A 24,890-nucleotide genomic window follows, 5' to 3' on the forward strand; every position below is an offset into this window, starting at 1 on the left:
ATTATTTCCGAGGGATGAATGTATGCGTTTTTATTTCCTTTTACTTGTATTTTCAAGTTTTCTACCATAAATATGTATCACATTGCCTTTGTAAAAAGTGTAGGCTTATTTTTAGTAAGCTCCCATGTTTGTTAACTGTTTGCATTTTTATGCTATCGACCAGGGATTGGCCAGCTTTTCCTGCCACAAGGGGCCAGATGGTAAATCCTTTAGGCCCGGGGGCCAGATGGTCTCCATTGTAGCTGCTCCACTCTGCTGTTACAGCAGGAAAGTCACCATAGACAATATGGAAATGAATGAATGTGGCTGCGTTCCAGCAAAACTTGACTCGCAAGAAGAGATGGCGGGCCATGCTTGGCTGCAGAGCGTCCTTTCTCACGACTGCTTGGGTGTCTGGGTTAGGGGAGAGCCCGCCTCCCTCTGCTCGTAGGTAGCTGCAGACTTGTAGTCTTTGCTTTTTCTCTCCCAGCATAATTAGGTAAAACCAGGAACCCACATGTGGAATCCACATTAGCAAGAAAAGGTATTGATCAAGATTTTCTTTCTTCCCTTCACTCTAAACCGATTTTCTTAAAGCCGTTACTCCTTGGCTATTTTGACTTTTTTGTTCCTCAGTCAAAAAAAGGTCTTATTTGACAGCCCATTGGGTCCTGAGGCTTTAGTTACAGAAAAATTAAATGCTTAGCCATGTGATTTTCTGGGATCTAAATATTTATTTCTGCATTAAATATGCACACAATGGTTAGCAAGGGCTTTTTCTTTTTCTAAGTAAAACTTCAAACGCCAAACAAATTCTGTACTCCCAAAAGGGGCAGATAAGTCTCATTTAGATCAATAAACTATGGATGTTCTCCCCAAAACTGCTCTCAGAAATCATCTCAACTGCCCCCCCTCCACCCCCGCCAGTCAGAGCACTATCCAAGCAGAAGTCCCGGGGTCCATTCTAGCTCAGCTTGGTTCACCAGTCACGCCATGAATTTGATGGTGCGCCCATGAACCACTCTTGATTCTGGGTCCTCTGTCCACCATACATGTCACAGAACAAGTGTGGGGTGGAAGGAGCTCCTAGGCCAGTCTGACCCTGGTGGTCATGAACTCCATGAAGAGGGTGGGTCACACCCTAGCTGGTGTGGCTCAGTGGGTTGAACATTGGCCTACGAACCATAAGGCTGCCAGTTCGATTCCCAGTCAGGACACATGCCTGGGTTGCAGACCAGGTCCCCAATTGGGGACCTACATCAATGTTTCTCTCCCTCTCTTTCTCCCTCCCTTCCCCTCTCTCTAAAAAATAAATAAAATCTTTTTTGAAAAAAGCGTGGGTCAGGCTGATGTCAGGGCACTAGCTATTGCAGAAGTTTTGTGGTTGTTTATTATACTCTTTTACATACTTCTTTAAAGTTAAGTATAGTTGACATACAATATTATATCAATGTCAGGTGTCCAGTGCAGCGATTTGACATTTGCACACCTTACAATGTGATCACCACGCTAAGTCTAGCACTCGCCTGTCACCGTGAAAGCATCACAGCGTTAACTATGCTCCCCTTCACGTGTTCACCCAACCCTCCTCCCTCCTCCCCTCTGGCCACCATCAGTGTGTTCTCTACTTGTGAGTCTGTTGTTTGTTTGTTTGTTTTTAATTCCACATGTAAGTAAAACCACACAGTATTTGTCTTGCCTGACTTACTTCCCTTAGCCTAGTGCCCTTGAGGTCCATCCACGTTGTTGCGAATGGCAAGCTTTCATCTTTATATGACTGAGCAATAGTCCATTGTACGTACGTACCTCACCTCTACTCATTCATCCGCTCACGGGCACGTAGGCCGCCGCCATAGCTTGGCTGTTGTAAATAATGCTGCAATGAACACAGGGGTACGTAGGTCTTTTTGAATGAATGTGTTTGTTTTTGTTTTTTTGAAAAATACCCGGAAGCGGTACTGCTGGGCTGTCTGCTGCAGCCATTATGAAAAACAGTACAGAGATGCATCAGAAAACTAGAAGCAGAACTGCTGCCCTATCACAGGGTTAGAAGCCACCAGAGAACGTGGGCCCAGGGGCCTCTGCCAGGGAAGGCCCCGCAACTCGGGCAGGTTCAGCTGAGCTCTCAGCCGTGCACACTGCCGGTCCCCTCCGTCCCCACAGCCGTGCTGCCGGGCACTGAGCCACGTTCTCGGCGGCAGAGCTCCCCGGCCATGCCAGCCCTCCATGAAGCACCCGGTGCTTCTGTGTGTGCCCTCCTACCACGCAGGTTCCGTAGCCGCGGCCGTGAAATGTGCCGTGATGCCCGCGGAAGGCACACTGCCACTGAGACAGGCCCCCGTCTCCCCGCCGCGCGCGCTCTGGTGCCTGAGCCGCTGGAACTCAGTGCCGGTGTGGCTGGGCTCTCTGTCTCTTGCCCTGTGTTCCAGGTGGGCTGCTCATTTCACAGCTGTGGATTTCCCCCTTCTGTCTCCTCAGAAATCGAAGGGAGTCCGGTGTCGGAAATCTCTGGGCCTTTCTCCACGGACGACACAGCCAGCAACTGCGTCCCCGCCCTGCCTTTGAACAGGCCCGTTCTGTGGATCGTCTCCTACACGCTCATGAGTGTATGCGGCGTCATCTTCCTGATCTTAATCATCCTGCTGCTCGTCCCGATCCAGTGCCGGCGGGGCCCCCGGGACCCCGAGGTCGTCAATGACGAGTCCTCTCTTGTCCGGCATCGCTGGAAATGAAGAACAGAGCTTGAACCCGGGCAACCTTGAACCCGGCGATAAAGACGATTAAAGTTCAAGTGCAGCAGGCCAGGGGTTGCAAAGCCAGGTTTCTTCTACGTCCATTAGTCTTAAATCTCTGTCCTGCTCCCAGATGCCTTCCAGATTCACTGTATTTTGATTCTTGATTTTTTTAACTTCCTTCTTCCAAGAAAAAAATGATAATAAAAAACACCTCATTCTAAAACCAAAACTGAGTGAATCAGGCTTCAGACTTTCTGTGACTGGTATAGCGAACCATCTTGACGTGCCTCGAGATAAAAAGCAAGCCGTGGCTCGTGCTCCTCGCTCCCTTCTCCGGAGAAGCGAGGGCATGTGTCATAGTTTATCGCTCTTCTCGGCTAACAGGAGCTTTGTGTATTCATGGCACTTAAGGGTATTTTGCACCAGGTGTCAACCAGGGTCCGAGCGGTCCAAGAAGGCTCGCACCGTGACAGCAGGAGAAGCAATCTGGGGCCCGTTCCGAGTCGGAAACAGCAGCGGGCCCTTTTTCTGGGTCTCTCTGTGGCCTGAACGGAGAGCATCAGCAAAGGTCCCACCAGCCTCTTCTGAAGATGGAACGCCTTGGCCCATCGCGGTGGAGTGAGAAGGAAGCCCACTCCTTGTGCTCAATGCTTCCACAGTATCGTTGGTATAAAAGTCTTAAAAAAACTACCTCTGTTAAGACTCCGCCCAGGGTCCTAGCCCAGGTGGGGGTGCAGGGGGCTGGTTCCAGCCATCACCCTCTTCTGAAAGAACCCTCCTTCCAACAGGCTAGGCGGCAGTGGTGCTGAACTGCTCACCCGTCGAGGACCGGCGTCACCACGCTGGTCTTTAGCTCATATGCTTCCCTTACTCCTGATCAGTAAACAGCATTTCGATGAGAAAGGCAAGTTCTGTGTCACTCTCTTAGTTGATCCTTTTTTCCAAACCTCTGGAGGTACGTTGGTTATGACCCTTTAGAGGAACAGGGAAAGGGCTGAATGCCCGTGCTCCTGACCAGCTCTCAGGGGAAGGAAGACACAAGACGTACCAAGGACTCGGAGGGACCTTCTAGTCATCCCCATGCTTTGAAACCATGGGTTTCCATTTGCAGAGCCCCCTAGACTCAAGCACATCCATGAGAATCAGCTTGAACAAACCGGTTCAGCATGACCCCACCTTTGGCGGGCTCGTCTTTGGGGCCCCGTTGGGTGTGCCATGCTATCCTTGGGGAAATCTTCTCTTGCTATTATTTGAGGCCTTTGCCAAAGAAAAGCAGAAACCTATAACTCGATCTAATTAGCCTTATGTGATCTGATGTAATCAGCCTCCCTCCTCTCTCGTCTGTGTGCCAAGTTCAATGTTCACTTTGTATTGCCATTGCGAGGAGTTGCTTATAGACTAAAATTCCACTGGAAGGGCTAACTGCGGAGTCCCCCCATGGCTGGAGTGTTTTTGTGTTCCTAAAGGGCTCCATGTAGATGTATCAGCCCTCTGCTCACTGGATCCCAGGGTCACCGCCACCTTGAGAAGTAGATGACAGTGCCAAAGAGATGTGAGGTCACTTACACATGCCATGGTGTCCTTGCAGACTCCCCCGCTCCCATAGGTCCTTGTGGGGAAGAACATGAATTCTCCATCCAACATGCAGTTCAAGCATGGCAGGAAGGAGCCTCCCTTGGGACGGGATGGTGGGATGAAGTTTATTCATCAGATACTTGCTATCACGGCTGGTTGAGAGGTAATAATTTCAATATATTTCAGAGTTAGAGATCTCTGGAATTGTAATTCTCTTCTTGTCTTCTTGGCATTGTTCCTGGATGCTGTTTTGTGAGCCACTTTGCATAGAAGTGAAGGCAGCACCCCTAGACGGGGCTTCCCCTTGCTGTGAAAAATCTGAACCCCTGAAATAAAGAGGAAATTGCAGGTGTGGCCTGGTTGGTTTTGCTTCCCGTTTCTTCATGCAGGTGTCCTGTGTTCCATTTCCCTTGTTGGGTTTCTGAGCCCAGAATATTTTCACGGCAGCCAGTCGGCAGACCCTGTTCCCAGAACACATGGTAACAGCGAGTTAAATTTCAAGCAAGGTTATTTGAATGAAGTTTGCTATAATTCTTTGTATCTTGGATCAGATTTCTCTACCTTTTCATCTCTGATGCCATTGAAGGTGACATTTTAATGGGAACACTTAAATTACAGAAGTATAATTTAGCTACAAGAATGAAATAGACAATTGAGTGTGGGACATTTTCCTGGCGTGCCTTGCTGCTGAAAATTAGACTTGGAGTCAAAACTCTGTTAGTGACTCCCACCTCCTGGAGTTATGTAAATTGAGACTTCGCTGTGGCGGTGGGGGTGGGGGTGGGGGGCTGCAAGGAAGCTTGCTTTCAACAGGAAAAGAAGTAGCAGCCTTTTGAGGGTACCCTGCTGGAAGGTGGTTCTTTCCTGAAAGCTTCGACTGAGCATTAGGTTACTGTCAAACCCTTGTCAGCTCTCTGATGGGTCATGGATGCTTCTACATAAACAATACTGTTTGTTTTTAAAATCCAGTGATGCTTTCTATTCCTGATAAGGTATTTGGAAACCTGAAATGAAATCCTGTCTTCAGTAACAGAAACTGTTGATGCAAAAGAACCAGAAGTGGGATGGGGACTGAATGGGTTTTGTGGGTTTTTTTTTTTTTCCCATTGGGAATTTAAAAGCACCACAAATGATGGACTAGGGGTCTTCTGCTGTTTCCCGTGCACGATTTTGGATTTCTTCCGAACCTTAAACTAGCGTGCAGCATGACCCACGGTCCCCTTCCTGCCATGCGGAAGGATTTGACCTGATTCACCTGGAAATGCAGAGGTTTGGCTGGAGGGCAATGCGGGGTTCATCGCAGTCCAGAACTATGAAAGCAGTCCCCAGCCGCGCGTCATTTGCCCGGCAGACCTTTGAGTCATGGATTTTGCAAAGCAGTTGTGATTGGGGAATTGCATTATCTCACTTAAGAGGCGAGGAAGGAGTATTTCATTATTTAATAGGTTCCCTGGGAGAATGAGAATTTGTTAATTGCCCCCTTCTGGGTCCCCAGGTGGTGGAGCTGCCAGTCATGGTTTGGTTCTAAGTTCCGGCCACTCGACCTCGCTGGGAATAAATTACCGCCCCACGGCCCGCTTCTCCAACAGCAGTAATCTAGTTTCACAGACTTCATCCTTATTAGTGGAAACCAGATCATCACACGGGATCCCAGTGGGTTTTCGCCTGCACAGACTCATTAGAATTGATTACCGAACTGTTCAGAATGAAAACTTACCACTACAAGTTTTCTTTTCCTTTTTTAGGAAAAACAACTCAACACCGTAAAAATGTAAACACATGATATTGCCAAGAAAGATACTAGATGAAAAATATGTTTTGAGAGAGGGGAAGGAAAATAAAAAAAACATAAAAGTGTGTAACAAAATAAGCAGAAATTGCTCTTTTGACGAAGTAGCTTTCATCCCAGGAAACTCTACAGATTTCTTTTACCTTTAAAGTTGCTGAATCCATGGGAGATGTGCATTCTTTTACACTGTCGTCCACCCCAAACTTCAGTAATATTCCAGCTGGGGCCGTGAGCCCCATGTCGGCGCGGGGGGCATTGCCCAAGCCAGGCGCGAGCATCCGCCCAGGGTCCGCGCGGTCCCGGAGCCCACCCGGTGCTATTCAGAGTCAGTGCCCTTCCTTCGTGGGCTCCCCGGTGACGCGTGAGCACGACCCATGCTTTTGGCCTTGAGCAGGCGCCTGGGCCCGTATGATTGTCGTTGGTCGTGGGCAGGTGGATACAGCCCGACACTGCAGCCACCTGTATTTGTGCACGTGACGGCAAAGCCAGGCCAGGTGATAGAGTCAGTGTGTCTGCCAAACCTCTGGTCCCCTTAGTTACTGGAATTCAATACAGGGCGAGGCCAAGGTCAGTTTACCGTCGTTCGCATGACACATAATATGATAATTAATAAATAATAATCCAAGAATAAACTGTTTTGCATACTCCCGACTGTAAGCCTACTTTTGCCCACCCCTGCATGCGTGTGGCGAAGACACCCACTTGGACAGTTTTCTCACCCACCACTGAGCCTTCTCAAGGGGTTCTTATAATCAGATATTCCATGCAGATGGCTCGTGTTTCTAAACTACATCGTACTGCGTGATTTCACAGCATGCTCGCTCTTAAAGAATGCCAGTTGGCTACAGGCTGGGCCAAGAGGCACAGGAAGATTCCTGATAAACTCAGATCCAGCCTAGGCTGAGTGTGAGTCCAAGATCCATGCTCTGTGATTGTTCGGGGGCCTCCTCACGTCCCATGTGAAGCCTCCCGGGGCTTGTTGGGGGCACCATTACCGAAGCAGGGATTCGGGAGGTGTGCAGTGAGCATCTCAGGATACAGGAGAGGGGGTGATAAAATAGCTGGCCCCTAGATACCTGCTGGACGGAGTTGACCCCTGCCTGCGAAGCAGTGATGGGAAGTGGGCGGCTCCCTTTGGCGTGTGGAGAGCGATTTTTATCGGACCAACTGGGGGAAGTCTAAATTGTAGGTTCTACTGAGGGGTACCCCATGCACATCAGTCCAAGCAGAATATTTTGCCAAAATAGAGGTGTGATTCTGTAATTGCATATTACACAGATATGTACCATGGATTTTTGAGTCACCTGAGCCCAATGGTATCACTAAAAGGAAGCTTGAAATCTTGTGTAACTTTGCAGCCTACGGCCTCCTCCCCGTTGGTGTTTATCCACAGAATTTCCTTCATTTGGGTTGGAATATTTGTATTTTCATTCATGATGGAGGCACAGGTCAGAATATCATGAGAAGGCTAGTGTCCCCATCAGGCAGCAGGGCTTTTTTTTCCCCCCCCTGTTAAGAGCTGTTTATGCAGGTGGCTGAAAGTTTGCTGATTATAGCGAAGGTTTCAGCTTGCTTTCTTTTACCCGCTGGAGTAAAATTTCCCATGAGCCTCACACGTTTTAGGTTAACATTTCTGAATGAAAGTTAAGATAACATGAAAGGATCATCTTTTCTGCGATAAAGAAAAAAATGATCCACGTTCATTAAGAATCTTTTATCCTGTAGTGAAAATCACCCAGAGTAAACTTCCTTAACTTCAATTTCTTACACAGTTCTATGTCCTTTGCTGCTGATGGTATCAACTTGGATCTTTTTTTTCTCACTGCCCTAACTGTAGATGCAATGTTCCTATCACTGAGGGTGGGAATTCTTAGTTTTGTCATTAGTACCTATGAAAGGAACAGGAATGAATGAGATTTGTCATGTAATAAAAGCTAAATTTTTGTAATTAACGTCATGCATTTCTTACTATTTCTATCCATTGCACAGTTAATACACTTAAAGTTTAAAATCCCTGTGTTCAGCCATTTAAAGCAGCTATTCGGTTTTCTTTGTTTGTTTGTTTGTTGTGGTTTTTCTTCAGCAGGGGGGGACTTCGCTACTGCGGTAGCGGTGTTTCTGTGCGGGCGGAGAGCTGCAAACCTCGAATTCTAGAACGGACGCGAGAGGGCGCGCTTTGCAAAATGTATTGTGTGTATCTCAGATTCGCAGCCTTTAATGCACAATTCTTCAGTGTAACTTGGAAATGCTCAAGATTATTTTTGTCTCCCTTTTGGAATTTTCCTCTATTTTTAGTACACCCTGTTGGTTTAAAGTTGTGATAGGACCCAGAGTTGGAGTAAAGAGGTATCTGCGCCACTCTCAGAGAGACTGCAGACACCATCCAAATTGTTGTGCGCCTCAGAGCTGGAGTTTTCTAAAATCGTATTTTTGTACTTGTATGTTCCACCCGTGTAAGAGTTTTAAAAGAGACTTTGGCTTGTTTGAATAAATAATATTCACAACTTTTTGGGTTTGGAATTTTTTTTTAATACTTAGTTCACGTCACGATTCTGGAGTGACAATGGGTGATGTCCGTGGTCCACGACTTTACATAGGTTCTTGGAAAGGATCAAATATAAAATTGAATGGAGAGAGGGCCTTAACTCGATCACTAATATATAAAGCATACTGAAAATGGGAGAAATATAAAGTATACTGGAGTGTGAGACCCATCCTGGGAGTGGAGAGAAACACCAGGTGTGGAAGAGACACCCAGGAAGCACATGTAAGTGGTTGGGACAGGTATTCAGCCTCGTGCTGGAGACTGGATATGGCCGGCATGGAACACCTGTGCCCCCCACCCCACACACACACACGCACACACAACCCCCCTGAGAGGAGATGGTGTTCTCCAAACTTTACAAACAAGAAACCAGCTCCCAGTCGCATGTCCAGGAGAACAGCCCAGGAGAAAGCTTTTTGGCGTGAAAGGGCACCCAGCTCCTTCCACCTCCAAAAGCAAGTCTCTCTGCTCACACTGTCACCGGGGTGCTGACTCACACCTTCCAGAAATGTAAGGTTCCTGCTGAGCCAGCCATTCCCTAGAGGGTATGCAGCAAGTCAAATGAGTCAGAAATAATGAATGGAGCTGGACATCACCCATGAGCCATGATCTAGTTGCTACACATACCCTTGAAAAATACATTCCTTTCAGTGAATGGACAGTTGTTGTTTGACGAGACCCAGACAAAATAGAAAAGGAAATTTTAAACTATTAGGAGGTGAAGCAATAGTAACTCGAAAAACAGAATAGGATATGGGCTTTCTAATAATGCAAGAGATCATTTGATTCGAGTTTTCACTGGTGTTCTATGCTCCTTTGTTACATTTTGCCATCCGCTAAGCTGTGGGTGGCCTTGCAAATGTGATTTTGCATTTTTGTCACTAGGTGGTGCTGTTGTGGAACTTTGTGGCGCCAGTTTGCGCTTCTGGGTGGGGTTTTTTGTTTGTTTGTTTGTTTTTGTTTGTTTTTTTTTTTCACTCTGTGTGGCTTTCATAGGCAGCTTTTATCAAGTGCGCATATATCATTAAACTACATCCCCGCAACTAGTCAAAGCTGTCTAGTCCTCCCTTCTTCTCTACGACACAATTTAAAAAATAAGCTGGCTAAATGTGTCCTGAATCTTGGAGGTCGTTCACAATAAACATCTCCAGCCTGGACTGTACTTGGCTGTCCCCCAGGGAAGAAAACTGAGTCACTGAAGTGCCATAAAGTCTGATGGTCTCCCTGTTGGTAGCAGAGTCCAGAGTCGACCAGACCCATAATTTTAACCAGTGTGCTACTGTCTTTATAAGGTTAAAAATTGGAAATTGAAAGGAAAAATTTTTTTAAATTAAGAATGGTGTATGCTACAGTCAAAATGCTACAAGGCTAAATAGTGGGGAATATATTTGTAACAAACAAATAAGGACAGAAGCTAAGATTTATTTAACAGCAAATTCTAGACATACATATTACATATAGTGTGACATTTTATCCTCAGCACTGCCATATTGGGTACACATTGCTCCTCAAAAGATTTCTTTAACCCTGGGTGTTCACCATTATAGCTGGGTCAGCTTCCTCAATTGCTTTGGGATTGGATAAAATTTTCTTCTAGTAGCTTCCTCAAAAAGGACTTATAGAAATAAAAGTTGCGGAGCCCTTGCTTGTTAAAACTCTTTGTAGCTTTTATACATAAAGAAAACATTGGCTGCATACAGAAGACTTCTGAGTTTTTTTTTTTTTTTTTTTAGCTTCCTGTAGCTATGACATCACTGCCTTCTGGTTTGAACATTGTGTTGGGAGAAGCTGAGATCAGCTCTAACGTCGCCCCCCACCCCCTTATTTTAAGTGGCTTGACATGTTTTTCCTAGCTGCCCCTAAAATACTGTTCTTCTATTTAAAGCCCTATAAATCTAGGAGAGAACTCACGCTAACCATTTGGGATCAATTTCCTGGACAGGAAATTTGAATATTTCTTCTGATCCTCCTTTTATGTGGACTTCAATTACAGATGTTAGATCTGCTTTGCTTATCTTCTCTCTCATATTACAGTATTTTAAAATATTTATTTTCTTACACTTTTCTTTTACCTGCCTCATTTCTGTCCACTGTGTTCCTTGCTATGTTTTGATGATATCTATTTCTTCTAGGGCTTCTTCTAGTGATTTTGTCTTTCTTTGCCTTTTATGTCTTTCTTGAGTTTAGACAGCTCAAATTTCATCTCCTGTGATTTTGCTGTCGCCCTCCAATTTTTGCATTTCTTCGTGATGGGCCTCTGTTGAAAAAATTGATCCAGTAAGTTGTTGTCTGTTGTTGTTCAATTTGTGACGAAATATGATGAGATCCATGTTTTCATTTGCTCTCTGAAAACCTTTTACCTGGTGAATGTTCATTTGATGCTAAGCTTTGGAACTCTTTTTCAAAAAAATTTTTTATAATATTTGCTCATCGATTCTGCCTGAGACCCTTTTTTAAATCTGTCACTCACTCAACATGGAATTGTAGACCAGCTATTTGCAGGAGGTTCCAATGGGGCAAAGGCATAGGCTTCCCCTCACCTCCCAGGTTTCAAAGACTAGTGTTCCCTTGGCTGCCAAACGAGCGGACTGCGTTCTGAAAACTGGAACGTGTATGCATGTCATTTCACAGCCCTGACACTCCTGAGTCTCCGAGATGTGCCACCAGCCCTGTTCCCTCTTCTTTCCCTTTCCCGTTGCTGAAAAGAAGGACCGAGGCTTTCATACTGCAGGGGCACCCCTCGTTTGGGACATTGAGTGTGTTCTGGTGCTTCTGACCCTGGCTGCTGCTGGACTCTCTGTGACCGCGCTCTTTTGGCAGCTTCTGCATATTTTTTGCCACCGGCAACTTATCTCTCCCTCCTAGTTTCACCAAAAATCCAGGGTTTGAGGCTTGTGATTTATTTCCTGTTTCATTTTTCTCAGTTCTCTTCTACAATTTCCAAGAGGAAAAGGAGGAAGTTAATGGCTTCCGTGTTCATACTGGAAGTTTGGCCTTTGGTTTTTACTGTATGTATTTCGACACCGTTTCAATGGGGTTATTTTTTTTTACTACAGACATGTTTTAGTTTGGCTATTTAAATATTTTTTAACTTTTTTATTGGAACTTCAAAATTTATCGAACATATTCATTGCTATGCTGTTCAAAGTGAAAAAAAATAAGTGATCGAACTGTTCAGCAGTAAAGAAATAGAGTAAATATCACACACACACCCAGAGAGGAGAATCCGCAGCACCCACGTCAAATACATTTTAGTAATTTAAAGATCAGGAAATGATTCTATTAAGAGGAAAAATAACATAAACTGTGCGGTGAGATCAACAATTTTAAATGCACATCCACACCCACATGCATACACCTACACACACACGCACATGCCAAAGCCTCGGAAGTAATGCGCCCAGAAGTTGAAGCAGTTATCTCTAACAGAATCACAGGTGATTTTAAATATTCTTTTAAAAATTCTGTATTTCCTAAATAAGGGCGGAGCAAAAGTCGGCGTACAGTTGTGAGTACGCAGAACACAGGGTTTACTCTGATGTTATTATTTATTAATTATTGCATTATTTCCCATACAAACCACTGTATGCCCACTTTTGCCCCTCCCTGTATATTGTACTTTTAGAATCAGAACATTCTGTTCAAAATAAATTTTCAGATCTTGCTTGCTGTTTCCTTTCTGTTCCTCAAACCTCATCCTGTTAGGTTTTCATTCTGTCGCAGCGGGTGGCACCCCCCCTACTCACAGGGTCCCTCTTGGCCTTCCCCCTTCACTCCCCACACTGACCTGCTTGCTAATCCTTTAGGTTCTTCCTCCCGAAGGGCTCAAATCTCACTCCCTCGCCGGGCTTGTTCTAAAGGTCTGTCTTCTAGACTCTCTAGCCGGTTTCCTTGTTTGTCCCCTGGCCCTTGGCCTCTCGCGCCTGGAACCCGTCTTCTCTGTGGGTCGCACCACTCCCAACCCGCATTCCAGCACCGTGGCTGGAGTCAGGAACGGCCAACACATTATGTAATAACTGACGCACGACAGCCTCCAAACAACCAAACTAATGCCGCTGGGCCAGCCGCTTTGGGCTGGCTGAACCCGTCCTGCTTAGCGGATGTGGCCTGAGCGATGAAGCGGAGAGGCAGCTGATTTCGTCCAGCACCCGGTTCCAGGCTGAACCGCTCTAAGCCGTGCTGAATGAGTGACGCCTTGTCCACCCCAGGTCCCTGCACTAAAGCATCCAAATAGCCAATCCGTGCTTCGGTCGACTGAAGAGTATGAGGGGCGGGAAATGCTCACATGTTATCTCCCTACTTTCAGTTTTTCGTTGGATCTTTCTGACAGTATCATTAGATGGGTGGAGCAGACAGCACCCCTGGGTGACAGGGAACAGAGGATCTGTAGCGTCTGTGGCCTTGGATTCATTTCCTGGGATGATATCCAAATTCACACTCCATGCCGCGGTGGAGGGGGTAGGTCACCTGACTTATGCACATGATTTGTTACATGCTTGCTCATTGTAGAAGCATCTGCTTGTTGCTAAGATTCATTTTTTTCTGTGTGTTCTGTATTTTGTGAACTATGCTTCATTTCCTTGGCCCCCTTTTCACTTGGGGGTTCAAGTTTGCTCTGCCTGAAGAGCATTAATGCTCTCACTGGTGGGCTGAACTCTGCACACGTGAGGAAGAAGCATTCAAGTACCAAGTTTCACGCCCATGACCCAGAATGCCAGACACAGAAAGGAGAGCCGAGTCTCTGAATCAGTATCTTGTTGATTGATTGCATTTCACTCACTTGAAACAGAAACCTCTGCAAGAGAGGAAAAAAGATCTTCAATGAAACACCGACCTGGGTAAGTGTAAGGAAACCTACCGCTCAGTCTTGCTGGCCCCACTCAGGAGAAAGGGAGATGGGCCTAGGCAATGGTTTGCTCTGTCTGTCTGTCTGTCTCTCTGCCTGTCTGTCTCTCTCTCTCAAAGCTCCCTAGGTTGAGCTTCTCTGGGTTTAACACACAGGTAAATCACACCAGGATCTTGTGAAAATATGCATTCTAGTTCTGTAGGTCTGGGGCAGGGCCTGTCTGACAAGCCCCCAGGCATGATGCTGATCCATGGGCCCCGTTAAGTAGCAAGATCTAGGTTACCTCCTCTCCCCCATCCTACCTTCAGTAAACACCCTACATGGTTACTGCCTCTCATCATCCTTCAGACTCCAGCCTGGCCTTGCCACTTCCTGGAAGCCCTCCAGGTTCTCCTGAGATATAAAAACTGAGCATCCCCCCCATGATGAAGTCAATGAGCTCAGCCTGTATCCCGTGCCTGCTGGGACGCAGGCAGTGAGTGGGTGCTGTCACCATTGTGCCACCAGAATCCCGCATATGTCTGGTTTGGGGACAATGATACTACAGCCATACCCCTGCGTCTGCAGGGGGTTGGTTAGTTCCAGGACCTGCCGGTGATGCCAAAATCCAGGGAAGTCCCTCACGGTGGTTGGATGAGTATTTGCCTGCAAGCGCACCCTCCCCTGTCATCCTTTAAACCTCCTCTAGGTTATCTACAATACCTAATGCAATGTAAATGCTACGTGAATCGTTCACACACTGTATTGTTTAAAGATCAACTTCCTGGAATTTTTTCTGGAATATTTTTTATCTTAAGACACAGAGAGCTGACTAACTCTTTTATGAATCAGTAAGTTAGTGGTTCCTTGTCCATATTTGTCTAAGCTTTTAACAATCTCATTAAGACATTTTCAAACTCCAGACAGCAGAAGAACTCTAGGTGTGTGTCAAGGTCCATTTCTGTACCATGCACGTTGGTTTCATTCTTGAAGAGCTCCGGGGATTCTCCCCGGAATCCACCCACACCCTCCAGCCGCTTCCAGGCTCCCCCTCCCACCCACCCGTCCATGTACCTAGCAGAGAGCAGCACCGTGAACTTTCCTAATGCCCAGGAGGAAGACGTGCATGTGCCTGGGTTATACATGGGCCTTGGCTGGGTGGTGTCTTCATGATTCCTGACAGTCAGCCTGGCTTCCGTTTCAAAAAGACCTTTGTTTCTAGTGCCCTTTGAAACTAATTCGAGTTCTGAGACTCAGATCAACTGTACACTGGCCTCCATGGTCCAACGAGGGAGGGAACCCTCTGGCATCCCTTCCCTATCAGATGGGGACGTTAACACCCACCTTATTTTGATAGCTAGGGTTTGCATGACAAAGATTATGCCTTTGCTTACCTTCCTATCCCAGCACTTAGCCTGCAGCCTGGCAGATAGTAGTTATTCAATGGATCCTCTTTTGTTCAATATGTGAATGAATGAATGAATGAATGAACTTGCAAAGCCAGACACTGAGAAGAAATAGGGGGTATTAATATAAGCATTGTTTAACGTCTTTGAAAGACAAAAGATGAATCCAACCAACAGAACTACCCCCCCCCCCACGAGTGAAATTTTCGGTCCTTGGCTGGGGAAACTCCAACAGCTCTGTAAAAAGTAGGCAGATAGACAGTGAATCAGTCATCAGAGAGGAGGGGGAAAAGGCAGGCATGGTTCCATAGCAGTCATTAAAATAACCCCGGTGCTTATCTATCTATTTGCTTACTAATTTTTCCAGTCATTGAACAATATTTGGAGAGTGCTGACCATGACCCAGGTCCTGCCCTAGTGTTACAGAAACAGGGGAGTCCAAAAATCCCCAGAGTTTGCGGCTGGGGGATGGGGAGAAGGAAGCAGCTTTTAGAATGCCTCCACATGCCTGGGGCTGGTGGCTAGTGTCTTTCTTATGCAAAATGGTTTTAATGCATCCTCAGGTGGATGGGAGGAGTCTTGAACCAGGGGACGGTACGGAAAAAGCACACAGAGCCTATGTGGGGTTCTGTGAATGGCCAGAACTGTTTGCAACACCCACTGCATCAGAAGTCGCAGTCGGGGATATATAAGCAGCTTCGGACTTTTTAGCTCTCTCACTCTAGTGCTCTCCCTGCATGTGGTTTAGAGGAGGGGGCCTCGCCATGGGGTTTTGAGAAGGAGAGGAGATCCACGCGGTTTGCAGGAAGAAGGCAGTTTACAAGGAGGCTGAGAACCCAGGCGGTCCTGCATTGAGAGCTGGAGGGCACCACAGCACAGAAAGGACCTCCCCAATCAGAAGAGTGATTGGCAGCTGCTGGTAAAGCTGAACTGTGTTTGGGAAGTAGGGAAACCGTGTTTCTGACTCTCCTAAGACTGGCCAGGTCTGGGAGGGGGAGGCAGGGATATATGTTTATGGGTGTTTTAAAGAACATAAGACTTAACAGCAGAAATCCGCAAATAATCTAAATCTATATAACTTAAATAAACAATTCTTTTTCTTTTCACTAAACTCTAGTATTAAGAGTTATAATTTTGGCGGCGGGCAATCGGGCCCCTGACTAAAGAGCCCATGGGTTCTGTTTCAATTGAAGCAGCCCAGGGGTTCTGTTACACTAGGCCCTGGGGATTCAGCTGGGAACCAAAGACCCCCATCCTCATGGAACCTGCAGTCTACCGGAGAGGGGTTTACATTCCAGATAAGAAGTTAATAATAAAATGCCTACAATGATGCCAGGCAGTGCTCAGTGCAAAGGGAGGAGGGCAAAGGGCAGGGGATAAGGAGGGAGTGATGGGGAGTTTCCTGAAACATCACTCACTGTCAGAACATGGAGGCAACTAGAATGGACACCTGGACTTTGGTATATGCTAACCAGCCTGGCCCTGGACTTAGCAGTTCCCAAGGATATACTGATGGACTTAGCAGTTCCCCAAAGATGTGCTGATGGACTGAACCAGTTCCCAGGGGAAATGGTAATGAGCCTAGCCCAATATGTTAACTAACCTGGGGAGAGGGGGAGGCAATCAGATGTAAATGACCTACTGAATATGGTGATAAGCAAACTCACCGGTTGACAAGTATAAAAAGGTGCCTGTAGAAGTGTGGGTGGGACTCCGATGGGCCCATGAGGAGGACCGGGAGTCCCCACTCCCCCTTCCCCATTCCCCTTGCTCTTACGGGCCCTTGAGTTGGTCGGGGACCTGCCTCTCCCCTTCCCCCCTTCCCCACCTTTCCCCTCAATAAACCCACCGCCTGATCCCACAGTGGTCTCTGGGTGACTTCTCAGTGCAAGGCTGCCCTGACAATCACCATGGCCCATTTCCACACAGGCTGCCCTTTGGTGGCCTCCCCTCCCCTTCAAGTTAACCTTGATGCACCTGCTGTGCTGGCCAGCTCTCACCTGCACAGATGTCAGGGGAGGTCTGAGGGAACCCCAGGACCTGCTGTTCCCGGACAAAAGGTGGAGCGCCAGCTGGCAGGTCTGCTCCCCCTTCTTTACCAGCTGTGCAGAGGGTGTGCCCTGGTGGCTCCGGCCAGGCCAGTACAGTCGCTCCCATACCTCCCTGCTCATTCTTGCCACCCAGGGGGGCAGCCCCTGGGTCATATGCCAGGAAAGCTCTGGCCCAGCATTACTGTAATTTTCAGTGTGTCTACAAGGGAGGGACAGGAGGAACAGCTTGTCTCTGTAATAGCATCAGACTCCCTCACCCAGTTTCCTGGTTGTTACAGTCATTCAGGTCCCCCTTCTTCAGCTGCCCCACCTTAGGTACCTCTCACCTGCCCTCCCTGTCGCTCGCCCTAATGGGCCCTCCTGCAAGGGACCAAACTACAACAGGACCTTGTCCAGGAGGTTCAGGTGACTTCCCAGCTGCTTCTCAGCTTGACACCCTGTGGCCGTGGTCTCATATCATCTAGATGCAGAGGGTCAAGTGCTATTTTACTAAACTAAGCGCTTCCGGGGCACGGGGACACTGGTGGCCTGTCAGGACTCTCACACTTCCACATGCACATGAATCACCAGGCATCTTGTGAAAACGAGGTCTCCACTTGGGGTGGAGGGTCTGCAGTTCTAACAGGTTCCCAGTGGTGTAGGTCCTGGGACTGCCCATTGAGTAGCAAATGCCGCAATGGCCTCTCTCCTCCCATCCTTCACTATCACATCCAGTGGTCCCCAGCCGGGGGCAGCTGTGCCTCCCAGAGAGACCGTTTTTGCCATCACAACTGGAGATTTCCCTCTGGCCAAGGAGTGGACAGAGAACAGGAATTCCGCGAAGCATCCTACCATGTGCGGGACCAGCCCCACGGCAAAGAAATCTCTGACCCAAAATAGCAATAGTGCTCAGGCTGAAACCCTGCGTGCTAACTCGGTAGCACCTAATTCTGTCTATACATTAGACTGACCTGGAGTTCTTCTAAAAGGGTCAGTTCCAAGGGTCTCTGCGAGACAATGACATTGGAATCTTGCTTCTGTACTTTCGCGTGCAAACTGGGACTCCAATGTGCACTCCAGCGGAGAACAGCGGCCTCTGCCGGCATTGACCGTGACACAAAAATCATGGGCCGAGGAAGAGGGCTCGTATTTGGGGGCTTTCTACCTTCCCCGTAATTACACAGCATGCAGTTTTGCTAACATTGGCCAATGGGGTGAGGAACAGCCTGAAGACCCACCACCTGTTGTGGTCTGCTTGGTCAGGACCTGGGGGGATCTGAGGACCCCTCTGTGTGTGTGGCAGGGAAGGTTCTGACTCTGCCCTGGTTCAAGGGATTGGCTGGGGTTCTCCCCTTCCAGTGGCCCCATTCCACATGCCATCCATCGTCACTGGCTTCAAACACCACAGGGACTGCCGGGGTGCTGTGATTCCATCTTTATGGGAACTACAGAGGTGGATGGTTAACAGCAACCATGACCGTCCTGTGAGGTTGCAGGTGAGAAAATGAAGGGCCTGAAGAATTCGTGGACTGGCTAGAACAATGGCAGAGCTCCGATTAGAACCTAGAATTTGTAAATTAAAATCAAATAAAACCTTCACTTTCTTCTGTTGCCTTCCATAGAGTTTATTTGCGTCTTCACTTGTTCATTCATTCAAAACGCATTGACAGTTTGCTATGTGCCAAGTACCATTTTAGTTGCTGGATAAGCAAGTCTTAGAGAGCTCTCGCCCCCCCAGTAATGCACTGGCTCACGGGTGGGGAACATCCCCGGCACAGATCATTACAATACCGTGCGGTAAACGCCCCTAGAAGAGCACAAAGAAGAGGGCCCAGAGCAGCTGCCCTCGTCCTGAGTCCTACCCGCTGTGCGCCTCGCCACACTCCTCCAATCTTTCGCTGCCTCATCTGTAAAATGGGTGTAAATTCCATCCTCCCTGGATTGTGATTACACCATGAAGCCATCGAAGTAACAGGGCCAAAGCAAATGTCGGGTCATTCATTTGCCCGCTTCATTAGGACCCTGTATTGGATAAACAGACAGGCTTGGTCAATAACAACACGAAACCTTGTTTCTCTCCTTAGAAAGAAGGCGGACATTTTTATTAAGCAGGCTTTTTAAGTTTCCTTGTCATCTCTAAAAAGGATATGTGTGTGTTTAACTATTTTCCCCTCCACTCAGCACTGTTTATGAAGGAAAAGCAGCTCCAGGCTCCCACCTAAAAGGGAGGTTTCCATTATAAGAACAAAAGAAGCCAGGTTGGGTGGTGTGATTGCTGTAAGACAGCGTGACCAAGGAGTTTTTGCTTTGCATTCCCAATCAGGTATTCTGACTTCTGTTCTGCACAGTGAGGTCAAGAACAAACTCCAAGAACAACTTTAGTGTTTCTATTTCTCTCTGAGAACTGCTTTGTCCAGCCAAAGCCTGTGCTGATCAAACACACCTTAGCTGTCAACATTGACAGCTAGGATTATTGGAGGTATGGCATTGTGGACATAAACAAATCAAACAGTTATTTTTACCAGCAAAGAATTGTAATTCTGGGCATTCGGTCTAATGGCAAAACCATAAGCAAGTCTGGAGAACAAAGGAGCAGACTATTCTTTTTCTAGAGGGAGGAGGGGCTGTTACAGAGTCCTTTGGAGGCAAATGGGAGTTCCAAGTGTAGTGGCTTTTCATTGGCTGAGTTGTAACAGTTTCTCATTGGCTGGGCTGTTGGCAGGAGAGGAAAAAATCTTCCTCCTACTGGGGTAGTAAAATAGAGAGCATCTTCCTGTTGGAGACACGGTCTCCCTTTTCCTATTTGGGGTAACTGAGAATGAATGGTAGGACATGAGACCTCCCCTACAGGATCTCCCAACTCCCACTTTAATTGAGGTTTCCTCTATTAATTTTCAGAGCATCAACCCCCTTTTCTTGGTCCTTGTGGCCTGAACTCCCATTACAGTTACTGGTAGGAGCCAGAAGCATTGTTTTATGGAACAAATGTTATTAGAAAAATAACACTTTATTATTACTCCCAGCTGAATCCAGATTGAGGCCCTTGAGATAAGGTAAAATAAGGTGAGAATAGATAAGGCTTCCAAAGAGATAAGCTTTATACATAACACATGGGTGTGCAAACATCGCCATTGCCAGGTCACTTAACCCGAGGTTCTCAGATTCCTCCTCCCAAGGTTAAGAGTTTGGAGAGCAGCCTCTCCATAAGAAGCCTCCTTCCAATTCCGGGAAGGGTATGTGACCCTAGGTTTGGATGAGCACCGCTGTTCCAGACTGAATACTTGCCCCGCCTCCCATTCAAATGTTGAAGCCCCACCCCCATAATGTGAATGTACTGGGACATAAGATAACTAGGTTTATAAGAGGTCATGAGGGCAGAGCTCTCAGGATGAGATTAGCACCCATATAAAAAGAGGAAGAGACACCAGCGGGACTCTCTGTCCCACAGAGTTCACGGGGTGATGACAGCTGCCTGCAATCAAGGAAGACAGACTTCACAAAGAACCTGGTCTGCAGACACCTTGATCTTGGACTTCTAACCTGCAGAACTGGAGAAAATAAACATCTATTGTTTAAGCCACTGGTCTGTCGGATTTGTTACAGCAGTCCTCACTGACTAATACAACTGCAAGCAAAGAAACAAGGCTTCATTGCAGCAGATTCTCAGTGGCCAAGACATGGAGACAACCAAAGTACCCTTCGATGGAGGGTCGGATAAAGAAGACGTGGTACGTAGACTTGGAGGGATGCCACTCAGCCATGAGAAAAGATGAAATACTGCCATCTGCGGGAACATGGTTGGGCCTTGAGAATATTATGCTATATGAAATGGGTCAGTCAGAAAAAGCTAGGAACTGTATGATTTCACTCATATGTGGGCTAGAAAACTGAAACTCAGACAACAGTAGGGTGGTTACCAGAGGGAAGGGAGTGGGGCAGTTGTACAGGTTGACGGGGATGAGAGGAGGTCCTTTGACTTCGGGTGGTGGGCACACGATGCAGTGTACACGTGATGTATCAGAGAAACGTGCACTTGAAGCCTGTCTGATCTTGTTGACCAATATCACCCCAATAAACTTCATTTAAAAAGAAGAAATGCTTGAGGGAAGTGAACTAAGCGAATCCTGGACTGCCTACCAGCTCTGCCTTTTAGTGGCTATTCATTCGACATTCAATTCCTGAGGGCTTCCTGAGCGTCCCACCCTGCAGGACGCTGGGGACATAGAGAAATAAACACAGTCCCTGCCTTCCAGGAACCCACAGGCCATCAGGTGCCGCTGGCCATGCAAAGAAGTTATTAACCCCACCTTGTAACAAATACATGAAAATACTGGGCACGGGGGAGGGGCATGCATCAGAAGAAATAACTGGGGAAGCATTTTCTCAGAAACAATTTAAGATGGAAATTAAGTCTAACGTACTGCAACCAAGGCTCCCCGAACTTTGTAACATGTGCGTTTAGTGAGACACGATTATAAAAGGGCCGAGGCTAGCTAGCAGGGAGGAAGCTACGCCCTGACTCGCGGAAAGCCTAGGAGTTGTGACAGGTTGATGTGGGCCAGTGCATCCCCAGAGCACTAAAGGGGCTCCCTGGGGGAGAGAACTCACTCACCACCGCCCCCCAAAGTGGGCGTTAGGGCGCCCGGCCTTTTCACATGTCCTTCTCCGGAGCTTCCCTGGGGGACCCTGACAGAGTGCCATGTGGCTGAGCAGCTCAGCAAGCACAAGCCCAGAGAAGCCTGAGGCAGTGGGGGGCCTGGGGCAGGGCCGCCTTGGGAAGGCCTCTGTGGGCCCCTTGTGCCTCCCGTGGGGTCTGCGCAGCAGGGAAGGCGTGATGGACCTGAAGGCACGTGGGGGAACCAGTAAACGTGGGATGGACCCTGTGGGACAAGCGGGGGGCGGAGAGGGCAGGAGAGGCGTGATGGACCCAAGGAAACATAGGGGCCAGTAAAGGAGGGAAGGGCCCCACGGGACAAGTTGGGGGGGGGGTGAAAAGGCAGAAATGGACCCAGCAGCCACACTCGGGGTCTGCGACACTGGAGTGGCCGGATTCACCTGGGCCCACCCGAGGGCCAGGGCGCGCGGATGCCACGTGCTGCGCCGCAGCCGCAGGGAGGCGGTAGAGCCCCGTGCGCGCGTGCGCGGGCGCCGGCGGGGATGGCGCGGGCGCGGACGCTGCTCCTGGGGCGCAGAGACCGAACGCAGCGACTGAGTGAGAGGGGTCCCGGCAGGACGGCAGGACATGGGTGGAGGTCCGGGTCGGGGTCGGGTCAGGGTCAGGGTCAGGGTCACGGTCATACCTGGGGCCGGCCGGGGTCAGCTGGGACAAAGGGCTGCCTCCTAGGCCGGGACCCCGGGGGTCGGAGAGGACCGGCCTGGGGTTCGTGCAGAGGCTGGTTGTCGGGGAGACGGAGGGATGCATGCGAGGGTCGGACTCCCTTAGACCCCTCCTCAGCCGGTGGGAGACCTGAGCCCGGTCCGCACCCCAGTGGGCCTGGAAACCAGTACCAAGCAGGCCCTGACCCAGGACATCTGCCTCCACCTGTGCTCTTGATCCCACCCCCGTGGCAAGGGACACTGCCCCTGGCAGAGGGTTCCAGAAGGTGCCGGGAGGGAGGGCTGAGCGCTTAGGTATCAGGTCTTCATGTCTTTCCCTGGAGATTTTAGCAAGCATCCCCAGAGCAGGTGGGGCGCATCGGGAAAGGAGGCGTGGCAGCAGGTGAGGGACCTATTTAGGTGCTGTCAAGGGTAGGGGCTGTGGAGCGACGTCTTTAGAAGCGCATGACATAGGGACAGGTAGGAGCGGAGGGTGGTGTGGGACCCCAGCGGACTTCTGTGTCGGTGAGGGCATTGAGCACATGGGGTCCAGGGACCTCCCTGGGGCTTGGTTACTCCCCAAGGTGTTCACATGGTGGCTTCCAGACTTGCGCTGCGCACCGGGAGCTGCCCTGGAGCCCCTACGAGCGGGTAGGTGTCTGGAGGCTGAGCATGAGGGCTGCCATCTTTCCCCGTACTTCCCAGGAAATGCACTTGGTGCGGCTTCCACGTGGGGGCCCAGGCAGGATGCGCGTGGCTTGATGAGTGACAGTTGGGGTGACAGGAGAGGATAAGGCAGCCCTACAAGCTCAGGGCTGCACCTCCGTCCAACGTATGAATCACTGCTTTTCAGAAATGCCTTCCACTGGTTCCCATTGAGCGTTTTCGGACTAATACGTGCATATGCTGTTGAGATATTTTGTTTTGTTTTTTCCCGAAGGACTTACCTTGAAGACACGTTTATTTTCTCTTTGGAATATTCTAAGACAGGTGTCGCATAGTGTTTCTTCCGTAGTCCCCTACTTTTTCTGAATCAAAACAAATTCATCCAGTTTTTCTCTTGATTGCTGGGACATTGAAAGACAAAACACCCCATTAAGGTAATAATAGCAACCATTAACAGGGTGCCTCTCTTGCATTGTTTTATGTATCTTCCTTCTCTTCTGTCACCTCAGAGATGGGTGTGGTGACCCTTACTGGCTCACATCCCAGACCACAGAACTAGGAGATCCGGTCAGCCTGATCCAATTTTCATGCTCTGCCTCCTAAAACTTTCAGCCACGGCAGCCAGCAGAAATTCTTCCCTAAAGAGTGAAAGTCAGCAGCAAAGGACGTGAACTTGGGCGTTGGGTTTCTGGTTTGGTTTGGTTTCTCCCACAGTTCTCACTGTAAGCCAGGTGCAAACCATCAGGTCACACAAGGGTGGTGAGAGCGAGGAGATAACGTATGGGGTGCACTCTCCTCTTGCCGCTGAGCGCCTGGGTCACCTCAGTTTGGACACATCTTCATGAAAGGGGACATGGCACTCCAGGAATCTAGGACAGAGGTCGCAGGGTCTGGGACTTAGGAGACCCAGGTTCTAACTGAGTGGCCACGGGCTACTAAGGAACCTTTTGTACCCTTCAGCTGCCTCACTGTACCAGAGCAGGTGACCAGGGACGTGGCATTGAGCATAGGATTCCATAACTGAGCACCGCCCACCTCCGGACCAGCCAATTAGAGCCTGCACATTGCAGCACCAAAAGCTGTAGTGGCCAGAAACTCTTGTCCAGTCTCCAAATGGACCCTCCCTCTGACAAATGACAACAATTGCTCCAACCTCCCCTTAGGGTTGTTCTCTTATCTCTGTGTCACTCGGGTTCACGAAAACTGGGTGCCTTTTCTTTCCACAAATGAGCCAAGCCCTGAACAAGGGGGCCTCGTGCATGTGAAGCGTGAATTCTTGTTTCTCCCATCCCACCGTGCGGGCTATGAGCACTACGGCGATTATGATGATGCAGAACACCTGTAAGAAATCATTTGCACTGTGGCATGTAAACCACCCCAGTCACAATTACAGGGGTCAGAAACAGCCCAAAACTGTGGACTCTCTCAAAAACCTTGAGTGTTTGTTTCAAGGTGGATTTGTGCAGCTAAGGGTGTGACCGAGCTCTTGGGTTCTGCAGACAACACCTTCCCAGAGAAAACCCCGTGTCAACATGGATTATCTGCACAAACACAGCTGGCACCTTCAGGAGATTGTCAGAGAAGCGACCTGCCAGTCAGCCTAATGACTAGAATAAACAAGACCACTTTCAGAAGCTTAGACACACACCGCCAGTCCTTCCTAAGAACAATGGCTGTTCATGAACCAATAGGTGGGCATTACCCTCTGGCCCGTCCAAGTGGCAACCCAGGACAAAAGGGAGCAGCCTAGAATGGCAGCTGGAAGACGGGCCGAACACTTACCAGTTCATACTTCTTAGTTCACCTTCCTCTGGTGCTGTTCAGACTCAGATTTCTACGCTGCTCCAGACTTCCTGCCGAGAGCTCACAGACCCCTGGGTGACCTATTCCAGACAAGGACACTGGAGGCAGAGCCATGATTTAGGAAGAGGGTTGAAAGTTTTCACCCAAAAGGTGCCTTCCCCCACTTCAGGCTCTTTCCCATTCCCTCCTTCGTCTTGTCCCAGGGCAGCCGGGTGTCCTGC

At 48.6% G+C, this 24,890-nt stretch overlaps 1 protein-coding gene and 1 long non-coding RNA gene across 2 annotated transcripts in view; one reads left to right on the forward strand and one right to left on the reverse strand.

Annotated features, from left to right (window-relative positions):
* The window catches only part of BACE2 (beta-secretase 2), a 69,423-nt gene extending 64,780 nt beyond the window's left edge, over positions 1-4,643 (forward strand). Inside the window, exon 9 of the mRNA XM_090271826.1 lies at positions 2,458-4,643. Coding sequence (XP_090127952.1) covers positions 2,458-2,711 — 254 coding nt within the window. The 3' untranslated portion in view covers positions 2,712-4,643. The remainder of the gene's footprint in view (positions 1-2,457) is intronic.
* Positions 4,644-18,520: 13,877 nt separating this feature from the next.
* On the reverse strand, positions 18,521-24,846 carry LOC150020570 (uncharacterized). Its single transcript, XR_016507737.1, has 3 exons — positions 24,649-24,846; positions 23,148-23,267; positions 18,521-18,906 (listed from the first exon to the last, which is right to left on the reverse strand). It is a non-coding gene; the product is annotated as an uncharacterized LOC150020570 (long non-coding RNA).
* Between the last annotated feature and the right edge of the window lie 44 nt (positions 24,847-24,890).

Source organism: Furipterus horrens, unplaced genomic scaffold, assembly GCF_987537825.1.
Source record: "Furipterus horrens unplaced genomic scaffold, mFurHor1.1.pri manual_scaffold_1, whole genome shotgun sequence".
Lineage (NCBI taxonomy): Eukaryota > Metazoa > Chordata > Mammalia > Chiroptera > Furipteridae > Furipterus > Furipterus horrens.